The following is a 15,513-nucleotide window of genomic DNA, read 5'->3' as shown; positions in this document are numbered from 1 at the left end:
GAACGTGAGGCGGTATTATTTACCCTCGACTGGAGCTCGGCCTATTGGACGTCATAACGACGCCACACACACGTCACAAAGCACACGTCATTCCCCGAAGCCCAGTCCGCCCCCCGCGCAGGGGACGCGCCGCCACCGCTTTTGGGCTTCCGTAGTCTCGCTCGGTTTCGCGAGACCGACGCCGCCGCGCGGTCGCCGGGGCCGAATCAGTAACACTTCCGGGAGGCGACCATGTAAGTGACGGTGCTGTGGGCTTCCGGCGGCCTCCTGAACCCCGGCTCAAGAAGTGGGTGCGGAACCGGGGCCGTCGAGCCCAGCAGTCTCTAGTCATGGACCGGGACCTTCTGCGGCAGTCGCTGAATTGCCACGGGTCGTCTTTACTCTCCCTGCTCCGGAGCGAACAGCAGGACAATCCACACTTCCGGAGCCTCCTGGGGTCGGCGGCCGAGCCCACTCGGGGCCCGCCGCCCTACCTGCAGTTACAGGGCAGGTAACGAGATGGCGCCGGCGCCACCGGTCGGGGGAAGGGACGCAGCTCGGGCTCCACTCCGCAGCCTGGCGGCCCCTTCCAGAAGTGAACGCGCTGGTGCCCAGGGCTGAGCCGAGAGCGGTCTGCACACCTAGCGCGTGTGCAATGCGGGCTCAACTTTTTCTCTGGCTGAGGCGCGGATTCTTTAAAATTGGGGCGGGGGAGGGTCGGGCGGGGTGCTATTAGGGGCTGGAGGAGTCACTTTGTAAGTGTCCCCGCCCTCCACCTCAGGTTGATGAATGAGGGTCTATCAAGTTAAAACTTTTTCTGTAAGGATGTACTGCTCAGGAAGGAGTGGATTGGACTATGAGAGCCTTAGTAGAAATTTGGACTTGAAAAGTCTTTGTAAGTAAATCAATTTTCATTTTTTTTTTTTAAGGAAAGAGAAGAGATTTGATAATATAGAAATACAAAAATTTATTTCTAAAAAGGCAGATTTGCTTTTTGCTCTTTCCTGGAAATCAGATGCACCTGCAACTTCTGAGATAAATGAAGACAACGAAGGTGCGTTTAGTCTTAATTTCTTTTTAAGATTGCTATTTGATTTAATAGTACTAAAGATGGAAGGGAACTCAAAACTCTTGTTAGTGATTTTGTTCATTATTTTTTCAGATCATTATGCAGTCATGCCACCTTTAGAACAGTTCATGGAGATACCTAGTATGGATCGTCGAGAGCTGTTTTTCAGGGATATTGAGCGTGGTGATATAGTAATTGGAAGAATTAGTTCCATTCGGGAATTTGGTTTTTTCATGGTGTTGATCTGTTTAGGAAGTGGCATCATGAGAGATATATCCCACTTAGAAATCACTGTAAGTTAACTTTTTGGCTCTTTGGATTGCTTCTATTTTTTAAAATTATCTCAATGCAAGAAATTATTTGCATACAGTTTGGGAATTAAGTATTAGTTCAAGAAAAGTAAAGTAGCTTTAAAAAAAAATTAACGAAATATTACACAGTTCCTTCCCCCATTTCTGGGTTTAGGAGTTGTTTGGACCCTTTGGTTGGCAGGGGCAGGGTCTTTTTTTAAATACACAAAGAGGTATCCATGGACATGGTGAAGTTAATTGATATTTTGCACCTGTTTCTTACAATTGAACATATATATTCATTGTTTTTTTGTTTGTTTGTTTTGCAGTTTTTGGCTGGGGCTGGGCTTGAACCCTTCCCCTCTGGCGTATGGGGCCAGTGCCCTACTCCTTTGAGCCACAAGCGCCACCCTGAACACATATATTCTTAATTATTTAATACTTGGTGTTAGGTACTTGCATGTGCATAATTAAGAGAAAATTCGTCATTTATATACATGGATATTTACAATAATTAAATGTAAATGATTTGTACATTTACTTTGCCCAGGATGAATAGTTCTGAATTTGAACTTATGTGTCACTTTAAAAGATTGAGTTTTTGCTGTCTCTCCAGGCAGATGAAAAGGAAGAAAGACAAAAGCTATCATAGACAGGATAAAACCAAAATTTTGGAGAGTTTGCATTTCATTTTCACTGGAATCCCTATACTGTCAGAACAAATTTTAGTTTTATATTTGAAGCATGCAAAATATCTTTTTGTTTCAACTATAATTATACTTGATTCTTGACACTATAGTGTAAGGTTTCATGAATTTTTTGGTTTTTTTGACACAGTCTCACACTGTTGCCCAGGCTAGAGAGTGGTAGTATAGTAGCTTACTGCAATCTCAAGCTCAAGCATTCCTCCTGCCTCAGCCTCCCAGTTCCCTCCTAGCTGGAACTACAGGACTGAGCTACTACCCAGGCTAACTTTGTAACTTTTTTGTATAGAGACAGAGGGTCATTATGTTACTCAGGCTGGTCTCTTTACCTCCTGGCCTCAAGCAATCTTATCTCAGCCTCCCAGAAAGTGCTAGGATTACAGATGTGAGCCACCGCACCTGTGGTTACGTTTTGAACTGAACCAAAAAACACCTTTTACTGTGTTTAGACACAGAAATAACTTGCAACTAAGATCCTTATTTAAATTTAGACTATGTGGTATTTGTTATTTTTCAGTGTTCATGTCAACTATTAGCTGTTTACACTGAACAACTAAGATAACAGAAGACCTTTTTCTCACCAAATTCTGAAATGTCTGGTGTTTTAAACTGTTTCTCATTGCAGGCTCTTTGTCCATTAAGAGATGTGCCTTCTCATAGTAATCACGGAGATCCTTTATCATATTACCAAACTGGTGACATCATTCGAGGTGATGAGTTTCATCATACTAATAAAAAGTAAAAGTTGTTGATTTTTGCTTTTATTTATTAATTTTGAAAATATAGTCTAATAAGAGTAGTTTTGCAAAGTTATTTTTTTTAATGTTTATATTTTCTTACTAATCAACTTAGTTCTCTTTTTTTTTTTTAAAGCTGGAATCAAGGATATTGACAGATACCATGAAAAGCTTGCAGTGTCTCTGTATAACTCATCTCTTCCACCACACCTGTCTGGTATTAAATTAGGTGTAATTAGTGCTGAAGAGCTTCCTTTGTACTACAGGTAATTTATCCATGTTATTTCAACAACAGTTCACTACAAAATGTCTTGGTTTAAAAAAATTGCAAGCTTGGCGCCTGTAGCTCAGTGAGTAGGCCAGCGGATTCGAGCCTGGCCCAGGCCTGCTAAACAACAGTGACAACTGCAATCAAAAAATAGCCAGGTGTTGTGGCGGGCGCCTGTAGTCCCAGCTACTTAGGAGGTGAGGCAAGAGTTTGAGGTTCCTGTGACAGCTGTGACACCACTGCACTCTACCGAGGGCAATACAGTAAGACTATCTCAAAAAAAAAAATTGCAAATTTGTCAAATTTTGATAATAAAGGGGAATTTTGATTTCTCCTATTGCAAAATGTATGCATTTTATTTATTTATTTATTTATTTGTGGTTTTTGGCCGAGGCTGGGTTTGAACCCACCACCTCCAGCATATGGGACTGGCGCCCTATCCCTTTGAGCCACAGGCGCCGCCCTATGCATTTTATTTTTATAAGCCTTAAATTACTTGTAACTTGGTGAAAGGAACCATATCATAATGTTGCCATATGTTCATGTACAAAGATGATATTGATATTTAAACCTCATCATGATATTTCTTTCATAGAAATGGGATGTGTAAATTATATTTGTCTTTTTCATGTATTTTTGTGTTTGTGTGTATTTTTTTTTTAAAGGAGAAGTATTGAACTGAATAGCAATTCTTTGGAATCCTACGAAAATATGATGCAGAGTTCCTTAGGATTTGCTAATCCAGGAGTAGTTGAATTCCTTCTAGAAAAACTAGGAATAGATGAATCTAATCCACCATCTTTAATGAGAGGCCTGCAAAGGTATAGTAAATCAGTATTATTCTCTTAGGTGGTCAGGGGAGTAGAGCTAAGTTCAGAAGGTCTATAGCTAAAGGACATGTTTGACCATACCTAGCCTATAGCAGGACTATCCCAAAGGTTGAGTGAACCAGGTGATTCCATATCCATCTGGAGTTGGCTCTTTTATCAGTGATTAGATATGTACCATGTGACCAAGAAAAGTACAGAAACTTCTTATAAGAATTTATATATATGGCCAAAGAAAAATACTTTTTAAGAATGATAGTAATTTCTGACAGTGTCAGCCTTTTACTGTGTAAAAAGATTGGAATTCTCTTTTAATGTTGTGTGCCTATCAGGCAGAGTGAAATGTTATTTTAAAAGTATTTATGATTAAACTTTTCTTTAATAGCAAAAATTTCTCTGAAGATGATTTTGCTTCAGCTTTGAGAAAGAAACAGTCGGCATCTTGGGCTTTAAAATGGTATGAAGACTTAACTTTCAACAACTGCATTATCTAGTCAAAGAGGTCAGGGTAAGGCGAGTGTACTTAATCATTATTAAGACCAAAATTTGTTTGTAAATGAATTAAAGTGATGCCTTTTTGACATTAGCTTTTTAAAAGTAGCTTTACATTGTACCCCAAATAGACTTTTTATCCAGTATTTCCAATTTTTCTCAAAAGGAATTAGTATATTGATACCTTGTTTTCATAAATATGAATATCCAAAGGCAGGCTGCTTCTTAGTTATATTGAGAGTATTCAGAAAACTAAATGTAATATTTGCCAAATTTGATGGCATTTGTATGTATCCACACTAACATTTTATATCGATAATTCTGTGGAGTATCTGTAACGCTTTAAATGTCTTTCTTAGTGTGAAGATCGGAGTTGATTATTTTAAGGTTGGACGTCATGTGGATGCTATGAATGAATACAACAAAGCTCTGGAAATAGATAAACAAAACGTGGAAGCTTTGGTAGCTCGTGGAGCACTGTAAGTGAATTAACGATTTTAAGGAATGTTTACAAGGTGAATGTGAACAAGGTTTATGAATAGCTCACAACGTAAGTTCCTCTAATTTTATTTCTGTCCGTAGGTATGCAACAAAAGGAAGTCTGAACAAAGCAATAGAAGATTTTGAGCTTGCATTAGAAAACTGTCCAACTCACAGGAATGCAAGAAAATACCTCTGCCAGACACTTGTGGAAAGAGGAGGGCAGTAAGTGTTGGATTTTTCTTTTTTAATAGTAGAGGTCTATCTGCCATGTTAAAGAGAACAGAAGGCGAATGAATGAAACAGTAGAGGTCTGATAGTCAACCAATGACTGTAAAATTTTAATGTAAGGAAATAGAATATATCACTTAACACATTGTTGACAGCAGTTTTGCACAGAAACTATCCCATGTCACCGGCTGTTATTCCAGTGACATGATCAAGAAAGCTTTTATAATATCCTGTGTTACCATTTGTTTTAAAAATTGCTATAGCTAATACAAGTGCAAACATGAGTTAACTTATGATCCATCAACAACGTTTGGGCATGAAAACACAAGTTAACTTGTGACCTGTCAACAGTGTGTTAATATGCAACACACTTCATTTCAGTTTTATTTTAAATGTATTCCTTTTAAATCTTGTCCTTTTTTCCTGCCTTATTACTGAGATTCTTTATGATTTGAGATATTTTAGTGTCTCAGGTTCATTGTTCTGAATATCTGTTCTCATTACATAGAAATATAAATGCAAAAGTACAAGAGATTAGGTAAGTATTCTTTTCTAAAGTTTTTATTTTAATAGTGAGGAATTTAATTTCTAATTCTATCATCCCAGTGGTATAATGCCGGAAGTATGAATTGTGTATTCTGTAGTTCATTGTAAAAGTTTGCTGTAATATTCACCATATTTTTCTATTCTGTCCAGTAATATCCACAAATTAAAGAGCAAATTAAGAACAAACCTATAATTACGTTACTATCCTGAGATGCTGACATAATGCCTAACATAGTAGTTGTATCATAAGTATTTAATGATTAACAGAGCAGTTTAATTTATAAAGTATTTGAAAGAATTATGATACTTTATATAATTTGGTAACAGCCTGCTTTAGTGATTAAAAACCAATTTATAATTAATAGCGTCTTTTTGCTATGTTTTTTAAAAATAGATTCGTCTCTTTTCTGTTTAATGAATTTGGCTAATCATTCCTACTTCTATAGTCACTCTAGTTCAAGTGATCACAGATTTCAAGTTAATGACATTTTGCAATATTTATTTATAACTCTTCAGAATGTCTAATTAACGATTAGAGCAGCTTTTTTATCTTGTCAGTAGGTGGATGGCTGGTACCTCCTTTGAATTGTGTCTTATGACCTGTATTTCACTATATTGTAGCTTAGTAGTTGGCAGCACCGTCCATTATCCAAGCCAGAAATAATGGTCATCTTTGTCTCATGCCTTGCTCCCCATGTCCCGTCCACTGACACAAAAGTGATTTCATTGTGTTTAATTACTTTTTCCTTCTAAGAAGTAAAAGCATTTTGCAAAGTCCTTTCCCTGCTTTGTATCCAAACTTTATAGTTCTGACTTTTCTCAACATAGACTTCTGAGCTTCATCTAATGATTATCCTGTCTACAGGCTGGTGGTGATACACATTTATGAGTTGGTATTTCTAAAGAAACTTACGACTGAATTTTCTGGGAAAATGTTTCTGTAGAAGGAAAATTTTTTATAAACTACTATGAAAACCCAGCCGATATAATTCTGCGCTAAATTTTAAGATCACTCTAAATTTGTGGGTATCAAGTTTATCACTTGTTTTCATGTACTATGACAGAAGTGTGCTGGTATTGAATATATACTGTGACTTTATTTTCTTACATACTTTGTTCTCTTGTTTTTCCTCCCCTCATATACATTATTTTTCTTTTGTAATACATGCCAAACCTAGGAACTATAATGTTTTTTTTTCCTAATAGATTTCTTAAACTCTTCATAAGAAGAGAATTTCCCTTCTGTACTTAAATTTTTAAAAAATTTTTAATTATTATGCATACGTAATAGTTATATATCTTTATAGGATATATTTAACTTTTTTTACACATGTGATAGTTTGATATAGGTATGCAAAGTGAATTAATCAAATCAGAATAATTGGGATAGCCATCACCGGAGGCATTTAAAACATTTCTTTGTGTTAGGAATATTCTAATTCCACTCTGTTAGTTATTTTAAAGTATACCCTAGCTTATTACTGATTATAGTCAAATATTCTATATATTTTTGTACCCATTAACCACTCCCATTTATCCTCTCACCTACCCTCTGATAATCATCATTCTACTCTGTATCTTCACAAGATGAGTTGTTTTTAATGTGTAGCTCTCACATAGGAGTGAAAACCTGAGATTTGTCTTCCTGTTCTTTTTTGTTATTTTACATAACATAATGTTCTCTAGTTCTGTGTATGTTGTTGCAAAAGGCAGGATTTCATTCATTTTGTGGCTGTATCATACTTTATACAGTATCACAGTTTTTAAAATCTATTTAAGACACTTAGGTCAATTCCAAATCTTAGCTATCATGGTAGTGCTGCAATGAACATGCGAGTACAGATAGAATCTTTTTGATGTACAGAATTCCCCTCTTTTGGGTATATACTCAGCAGTGGGATTGCTGGGTCGTATGATAGTTCTTTTAGTTTTTTGAGGTGCCTCTATCGTGGTTGCACTAATTTACATCCCCACCAACAGCATACAAAGATTCTTTCTCCACATCCTCAGCAGCATTTTATCACCTGCCTTTTAACAAAGGCCATTTAGATGATATCTCAACTACATTGATATCTCATTGTAGTTTTGATCTGCATTTCTCTGATGACTAATGATGTCAAGCATTTTTTAATATACCTATTGGCCATTTGTATGTCTTTTGAGAAATGTCTGTTCAGTTCCTCTGCCTATTTTTTTAATTGGATTATTTGATTTCTTCCCATTGAGGTGTTAGAGCTCCTTATATATTCTAGTTATTAATCACTTGTCAGATGGGTAGCTTGCACATATTTTCTCCCGTTCGGTAGATTGACTTTTCACTTGGTTGATTGTTGCCTGTGCAGAAGCTGTTTAGCTTGATGAGATCCCATTTGCCCAATTTTGCTTTGGCTGCCTAAGCCTTGAGAGTATTACTCAAGAAACCATTGCTTAGACCAGTGTCATAGAGTGTATCCCCAATGTTTTCTTTTAGTAATTTCATAGCTTCAGGTTTTAGATGTAAGTCTTTTTTTTTTTTTTTAGAGACAGTCACACTTTGTCGCCCTCGGTACAGTGCTGTGGCATCCATCACAGCTCATAGTATCCTCCAGCTCTTGAGCTTAGGCGATTCTCTTACCTCAGCCTCCTGAGTAGCTGGGACTACAGGCACCCGCCACAATGCCTGGCTATGTTTTGTTGCAGTTTGGCTGGGGCTGGGTTCGAACCCGCTACCCTTGGTATATGGGGCCGGTGCTCTACTCACTTAGCCACAGGCAACGCCCCTAGATGTAAGTCTTTAATCCATTTTGATTTAATATGTGGTGAGAGGTCTAGTTTCATTCTTCCGCATATCGTTATCCAGTTTTCCCAGCAACATTTATTGAAGAGACTTTCCTTTCTCCACGGTATATTCTCAGCATCTTTGTCAAAAGTAAGTTCACTATAGATGTGTGGATTTATTACTGGGTTCTCTATTCTATTCCAATGGTCTGTGTGTCTGCTGATTTTAGGCCATTATCATGCTGTTTTGGTTACTATAGCTCTTCAAATGAAATTTGAAGTAAGATAATTGTGATTCCTCCAGTTTTGTTCTTTTTCCTTGGGATGACTCTGTTATGGGTCTTTTATGGTTCCATAAAAAATTTAGAATTTTTTTTTTTTCTATTTCTGTGAAGAATGTCATTGGTATTTTCATGGGGATTGCACTGTATCTGTAGATTGCTTTGGGTAGTGTGGACATTTGAACAATATTGAGTCTTTTAAATCGATTTGATGGAATGGAGCATGGAGTATCTTTCCATTGTAGGTCCTCTTTGATTTCTTTCAGTGTTTCATAGTTTTCGTTTCAGAGATTTTTTTTCATTAAGTTTATTCCTGGATACTTTATTTTATTTGTAACTATTATAAATGAGATTACTTTCTTGATATTTTTTTTTTCAGGTTGTTTACCATTGGCATATTATTTACAGAAATGCTACTGATTTTTGTATGTTAATTTTGTATCCTGCAATTTTACTGAATTTATTTATCAGTTCTCAGTTTTTATGGAGTCTCTAGGTTTCTGTAAATATGAGATCATGTCTGCTAACAAGGATATTTTGACTTCTATTCCAATTTGAGTGCTCTTTCTTTCTTTTGTCTTATTAAACAAGAACTTTTGGGACTATGTTGATGAACAGTGGCGAAAGTGGGCATTCTTGTCTTACTGTCATGTATAGCTTTTATTGTGTTGAGGTAAGTTCTTTCTATACCCAGTTTTTTGAGATTTTCATCATGAAGGGATATTGAATTTTATGAATGCCTTTTCAGCATCAATTGAAGTGATCATATGGTTCTTGTCCTTCATTCTGTTGATACAATGTATTTCAGAATGATTACAGAATGATTGATTTGCATAAGTTGAACCATCCTTGTATCCCTGGGATGAATCCCACTTGATCATTATGAATAATCTTTTTAATGTGTTGTTGAATTCAGTCAGCTGATATTTTGTTGAACATTTTTATGTCTGTGTTCATCAGAGATACTGGCCTAGGGTTTTTTTCTGTTTGTTTTTTTTCTTTTTGTATCTTTGTCTTATTAGTATCAGGGTGATATAGGCCTCATAGGATGAGTTTAGGAGTATTTCCACCTTAGTTTTTTTTTTTAATGGTTTTTACATAGGATTGGTATTAGTTCACTTTGAATGACAGGTAAAATTTAGCAGTGAAGCCATCATTGCTTCTGTCTCATTGCTTGTTATTGGTTTATCTGGGTTTTGGATTTTTTGCTGGTTTAATCTTCATAGGTTGTATCTATCTAGCAATTCACCATTTCTTCTAGGTTCTCCAATTGATTGCTCATGGTAGTTTTCTTAGTTTGGCTAAATGTGTGTCAATTTTGTTTCGTTTTTTCAAAACATCAATTTTTTGTTTCATTTTTCTTTTGTATTTTGTTTAATTTCATTTATGTTCTGGTCTTTATTAGTTCTACTAATTTGGGGTTTGATTTCCTCTTGTTTTGATAGTTTGAGATGAATTTTTAGGTTATTTAATGCTTTGCTACTATTTTTATAGAGGCACTTATTGGTTTAAATTTTCCTCTTACTACTGTTTTTGCTTTATCCCAAAGGTTTTGATACATTATGTTTTCATTCTTTTGTTTCAAGACAGTTTTTAATTAATTTCCTTCTTATTCTCTTCATTGACTCACTGGTCATTTAGGAGCATATTACTTAATTTCCATGTTCTTGCATAATTTCTAGTGTTCTTGTTATTGACTTCTAGTTTTATTCTGTTGTGTTCAGAGAAAATACTTGATGTGATTTCAGTTCTTATCTTTTTTTTATTTTTTTAAGACTTGCTTTGTGGCATAACATATGGTCTATCCTTGAGAATAATCCATGAGCTGAGAAAAAGAATTTGTATGCTGAAGTCTTTTTAAAGAAATTATCTGTAAATATTAGGTTTGGTTCACACTGCAAATTAAATCCATCATTTCTTTGTTAATTTCCTTTCTCTCTTCTCTTCTCTTTTCTTTTCTTTCTTTTTATTTTATTTTTTTTTTTTTTGAGATAGAGTTTCACTATGTCGCCCTGGGTAGAGTGCTATGGCATCACAGCTCACAGCAACCTCCAACTCTTAGGCTTAAGCGATTCTTTTGCCTCAGCCTCCCAAGTAGCTGGGACTACAGGTACCTGCCACAACGCCCAGCTATTTTTTGTTGCAGTTGTCATTGTTGTTTAGCTGACCCGGGCCAGGTTCGAACCCACCAACTTAAGTGTATGTGGCTGGCACCATAATCACTATGCTATGGGTGCCGAGCCTCTTTGTTAATTTTCTGTCTGGATGACATGTCCAGAAAAGAAAGTTGGAGAGTTGAAGTCACCAGTGATTATTGTATTAGAGTCCATCTTTCTCTTTAGTTTTTACATCTTGAGTAGGAAGACTAAAAAACAAACCTATCAAATATAACTACAATGACTGAGAGATAGGTGGTATTAAAAGATAGGGATAGAAACAACAAAAAGTTAGAAAGTAGGGAGGGCATGCAGTTAAATGATAGAACTTCTGAGATGTGTCTTTGCTTGCATATGTGTTCATGCAGAGTTGTCATGTTTAAAATAATTAGTTATAAAATGCCTTGCAAATCTCATGGTAACCTCAAATTAAAAAGCTACACTAGATGCACAAAAAATAAAAAGCAAGAAATTAAAACATACTTTCAGAGAAAATCACGTTTAACGAAGACAGGAAGGAAGGGAGAGCAGACCGCAAAAGCAGCAGAAATCAGATAACAGCATGGTAATATGGTAATAAATCCTTACCTACCAATAACAACATTGAAGGTGAATGGACTAAGCCCTCCCATCAAAAGCATATGGTGGCTCAATGAATAAAAAGTACGTGCTGGGCAGCGCCTGTGGCTCAAAGGAATAGGGCACCCGCCCCATATGCCAGAGGTGGCGGGTTCAAACCCAGCCCCGGCCAAAAACTGCAAAAAAACAAACAAAAAAAAAGAAGTGCTAACTGTATATTGTCAAACACATTTCACCTACAAAGGTACATAGACTGAAGAAGATAGAAAAAGATATTCCATGCAAATGGAACCAAAAACATGCAGGAGTAGCCAAACTTCTATCAAATAAAACAGATTTCAAGACAAAAACTGTAAAAAAAGAGACAAAGATGAAGGTCTTTGTATAATGATAGAGGGGTCAGTTCATCAAGAGTATGTACCAATTCTAAATATATGTGTACCCAACACTGGAATAATCAGGTAGATAAAGCAAATGTCAGAGTTGCATTATGGCTTTAGTTACTAGTAATGAATTTGATTCTTGTGTGGTCTCTTTACCAAACAAATTACAACAAAAAGCATATGATTTAGATGGTGTTCATTTTGGAAAATAATTTGCAAAGTGTGGGTTTTTTTCTACTAAGTTCTCTTATATAAGCTTCTGACGTATACGTGTATATTGATTACTCGTGTAGTTTTTCTCAAAAAAATCTATAAATTTTATTTCAAATTTAGATTAGAAGAAGAAGAAAAGTTTTTAAATGCTGAAAGTTACTATAAGAAAGCTTTGGCTTTGGATGAGACTTTTAAAGATGCAGAGGATGCTTTGCAGAAACTTCATAAATATATGCAGGTGATTCTTTATTTCCTCCTAGAAATTTAGTGATATTTAAATTAATGCAAAAATTTCATTTCTCTCTAGGGAAAACTATGCTACATGACTTAAGTGAGGCATTATGAAAAGTTTCTCTCTAGTTACAGCTTTTTTCCCATTGAGTTTGAACATGACTTCATAGTGCCTCTTTTTCATTTGTTTGTACTCAAAAGTAAAAATAGCCCTATGAGAAAATTTCTGTTGCCTAAATCTGGTACTTGGTTTTGAGAACTGTCCTGATGAGCTTATATCATAAAATTATCAGTGTTGGTACCGTGATTGAGCTAGTTATAAAAACCTTTGAGACATACTTTAAACTGTCTTTTCCTGTAATACTGATGATGATGTTTTCTCATGCATTTTCTTCTGAATTGGACCATTGCTGCTGTGTCTGTGACATCTGGTGCTGCTCATCCCCATCCACAAACTGGAAAATGATTTCTTATGTAATCATGCATCCAACTGGGCTGTGCTATTTTTAAAATGGTTTGTATTTGAACATGGTGATTCCCCCCTCTCTTCACATTATTGGAATGTTTTTATTTGAATTTTATTTGTAAAATTTATGTTCTGTTTAAATTTTCAATTTTTAAAAATAATCTTTCATGTACTTTACGTCTTACCTTTCTTGTACTCTGGGTCATGGGTACCACTGCAATGGCTTCCCCTTTTTTCATGGGATACCAACTGCAATATGGTCCTCAATACTGTTCTGGCCATTTCAATGATTAATGCCAAACATCTATGTGATTAATTTTTTTATGTTAAAAAATACTTGTTTAATACTCGCTGTTTGGTGGTTTGGTTTTACTAAATTGGGTTTCTGGTTGGGGTGATTATTTGAATATTGTGTTTTTACATATTCTGCTATTTTTAACGTGTGGTTTTTTCTGATATCTGGGTTCTAAAAGAAATCTTTGGAATTAAGAGAAAAACAAGCTGAAAAGGAAGAAAAGCAGAAAACAAAGAAAATAGAAACAAGTGCAGAAAAGTTGCGTAAGCTCTTAAAAGAGGAGAAAAGGTAATATTCAGTATTTTTTAACCTAAGGCAACTACTGAGTTGACCCTAAAGTGCCATTGAATAAAGTAAGTAAAAAAGTAAAAGCATCTCAAGTTATAATCAATGCCTGATGAGAATTTTTAGCAAGTACATAGTCTACACATTTTTCTATTAAACAGATAATGTAATCTAGAATGTTAAGATTAGAACTCTTTAAGGAAAAAAATAACTTACCTCAGAATTAAAATATAGAATAAGTTAGTTATCTGTATTTTGGGGAAGAAAAGTTTTAAAACTAGAGAAGTGGTTCCCATCTAGGAGTGCTTTTGTTCCCCAGGGGACATTTGGCAATGTGTAGAGATACTTTGTCATAACTGGTAGGTACTATTGGCATCTAGTAAGTAAAGGTTGGGGGTACTCCCACAATGGTCAGCATAGCCTCAACCCCCACCCCAACAAAATTATTTGACCCAAAATATCATAGTGCAAAGATGGCAAAACCATGAACTCTAGAGGTAGACAGAAAACTTTAGTTCTCTCATGTGTTTAGATCATCTTCAGTTTTTAAGGTAGTAGTGGAAAAGTCTACTGTGTCTTTCAGAATTGATGGATTTGCGTGCAGTGACATTTTCAGCATTTTTCCCTAAAAAGCATGCTTGATAGCAAAAATTAGATCTTGTAGTAATTGAGATTATATCATCTGAGCCACAACTTTTATGAAATTTTTAAAAGAAAGAAGTAGAACCAAAACCTTTATAAATAACTTAACATTTTTGTACTTATCATGTCTGATGAGTTAACTACATTTTTTTTTTTAGATTAAAGAAGAAAAGAAGAAAATCAACATCTTCCTCTTCAAGTGGTTCTTCTGCTGATGAATCACTTTCTTCTTCATCGTCCTCGTCCTCTTCCTCTTCCAGCCACAAAAGGCATAAGAAACGTAAGAGGAACCGCTCAGAGCCTTCTCGCAGTTACAAAAGGCATTCGTCTAGGGCGCCCTCAAGTCAGATAGATCAGAATAGGAAAGACGAGTCCTACCCAGTTCCAACGAATACGTCAGCATCTTTTCTTAACCATAAACAAGAAGTGGAAAAACTACTGGAAAAGCAGGATAGGTTACCGTATCAAAAGACACAGATGAAAGAAAAAGATAGATGCCCTCTCTCTTCATCTTCATTTGAAATACCGGATGATCTTGGAGGTAGGTCTGAAGATCTGAGAGACTTTTATGACAGCTATAAAACCCAGGCATGTAGTAGCAAAACAGAAAAGCCATATAAATCAGAAAGACATTTTTCCAGTAGAAGAAATTCCTCAGATTCCTTCTGTAGGAATTCAGAGGATAAGGTGAAAACTTACGGTTATAGGAGATTTGAAAAGGATATAGAGGAAAGAAAAGAGCACTATAGAAAGTGGGAGCCGGGTTCCGTGAGGTCTTCCACTTCGCCAGCAAACTCAGACAACTCTTGGAAGTCAGTTGAAAAATACAAAAAATACACTTACTCTGGATCACGTGATTTCAATAGATATGAACAAAGGTGTCGATTAAATACAAATCAAGTACACTATGAAAGAGAGGACAATTATGGGGAGGATTTCAAAACAGAGGTTTCAGAAGAAGATGAACTACACAGCAAAGAGCATTCAGAAAGCAAAGTTAAAAAAAATTTACCTCAGAATTTACTCAACATATTTAATCAGATAGCTGAATTTGAGAAAGAAAAAGGAAGTAAGCCAAAAAATTAATTTGCCAAGGAAATCACCTTTACACTAAATGCAGTTAATTAGAATTTGGGGGTATTTGTTCATAACAGTTCAGTGTAAAAATCACTGCTCCTAAAATTATTTGTATAGATTACAGAGAGTGAATGTTTTCTAGCTTTTCTCAAATTTTATTCATTTCAGTTGTAGGTCCCTTTGTTACAGCTTTATTTTTAGGCTTTTTATTTGTATGTTTATGTACAGTATATTTTTTACTCTGACAATTTGAGTTTATTCACCTGAACATAATTTTCTAAAAGTATTGTTTTTTCATCATATTGTGGTATATGAGAATTCCTGGGTTCACCATGTTCTGCTGTTTGAGAGAAAATTAAATTTGTACATGGAACACTTAGATCATTTTCATTAAAAATTATTTCATTCTTTTTTCTGTTAAAAGCCCTCAGCTTCTGAAAGAGATTTTATGTTTAAATGTTTGATTATATATCATTTGTTCAGATACTAAATTTTTTGCAGTTTTATTTGAAATGCTTGTTATGT

The 15,513-nt window shown here is 35.6% G+C and overlaps 1 protein-coding gene across 3 annotated transcripts; it reads left to right on the top strand.

The window, feature by feature from the left end:
* Nucleotides 1–240: 240 nt before the first annotated feature.
* TTC14 (tetratricopeptide repeat domain 14) lies at nt 241–15,430 on the top strand. 3 transcript variants are annotated; one of them, XM_053565125.1, is made up of 12 exons: nt 241–490; nt 909–1,033; nt 1,142–1,341; nt 2,668–2,752; nt 2,916–3,045; nt 3,713–3,868; nt 4,260–4,331; nt 4,726–4,845; nt 4,949–5,071; nt 12,113–12,230; nt 13,163–13,272; nt 14,070–15,430. In XM_053565125.1, the coding sequence occupies exons 1-12, from the start codon at nt 330–332 to the stop codon at nt 14,995–14,997; spliced, it is 2,328 nt and encodes a 775-aa protein (XP_053421100.1). In that variant the 5' UTR covers nt 241–329; the 3' UTR covers nt 14,998–15,430. The 3 variants fall into 3 exon arrangements, 2 of the variants coding, with proteins under 2 accessions (XP_053421100.1, XP_053421101.1); XR_008374912.1 differs by lacking the exon at nt 14,070–15,430 and having other exon boundaries at nt 255–490; nt 12,113–12,737; nt 13,163–13,341; XM_053565126.1 differs by lacking the exon at nt 13,163–13,272 and having other exon boundaries at nt 255–490; nt 14,070–14,524.
* The last annotated feature ends 83 nt before the right edge of the window (nt 15,431–15,513 follow it).

This window comes from Nycticebus coucang, chromosome 16, assembly GCF_027406575.1.
Source record: "Nycticebus coucang isolate mNycCou1 chromosome 16, mNycCou1.pri, whole genome shotgun sequence".
NCBI lineage: Eukaryota > Metazoa > Chordata > Mammalia > Primates > Lorisidae > Nycticebus > Nycticebus coucang.
Note: the sequence above shows the minus strand (reverse complement) of the source record. Positions and strands in the feature narration are given on the sequence as shown.

Bases quoted from the DNA above. Each gene is read 5' to 3' on its own strand.
- TTC14 (XM_053565125.1), top strand. From the start codon at position 330: ATGGACCGGGACCTTCTGCGGCAGTCGCTGAATTGCCACGGGTCGTCT. The intron at 3,046-3,712 runs GTAATTTATCCA...TTTTTTTTAAAG, and splicing joins GAGCTTCCTTTGTACTACAG to GAGAAGTATTGAACTGAATA. The intron at 13,273-14,069 runs GTAATATTCAGT...TTTTTTTTTTAG, and splicing joins CTCTTAAAAGAGGAGAAAAG to ATTAAAGAAGAAAAGAAGAA.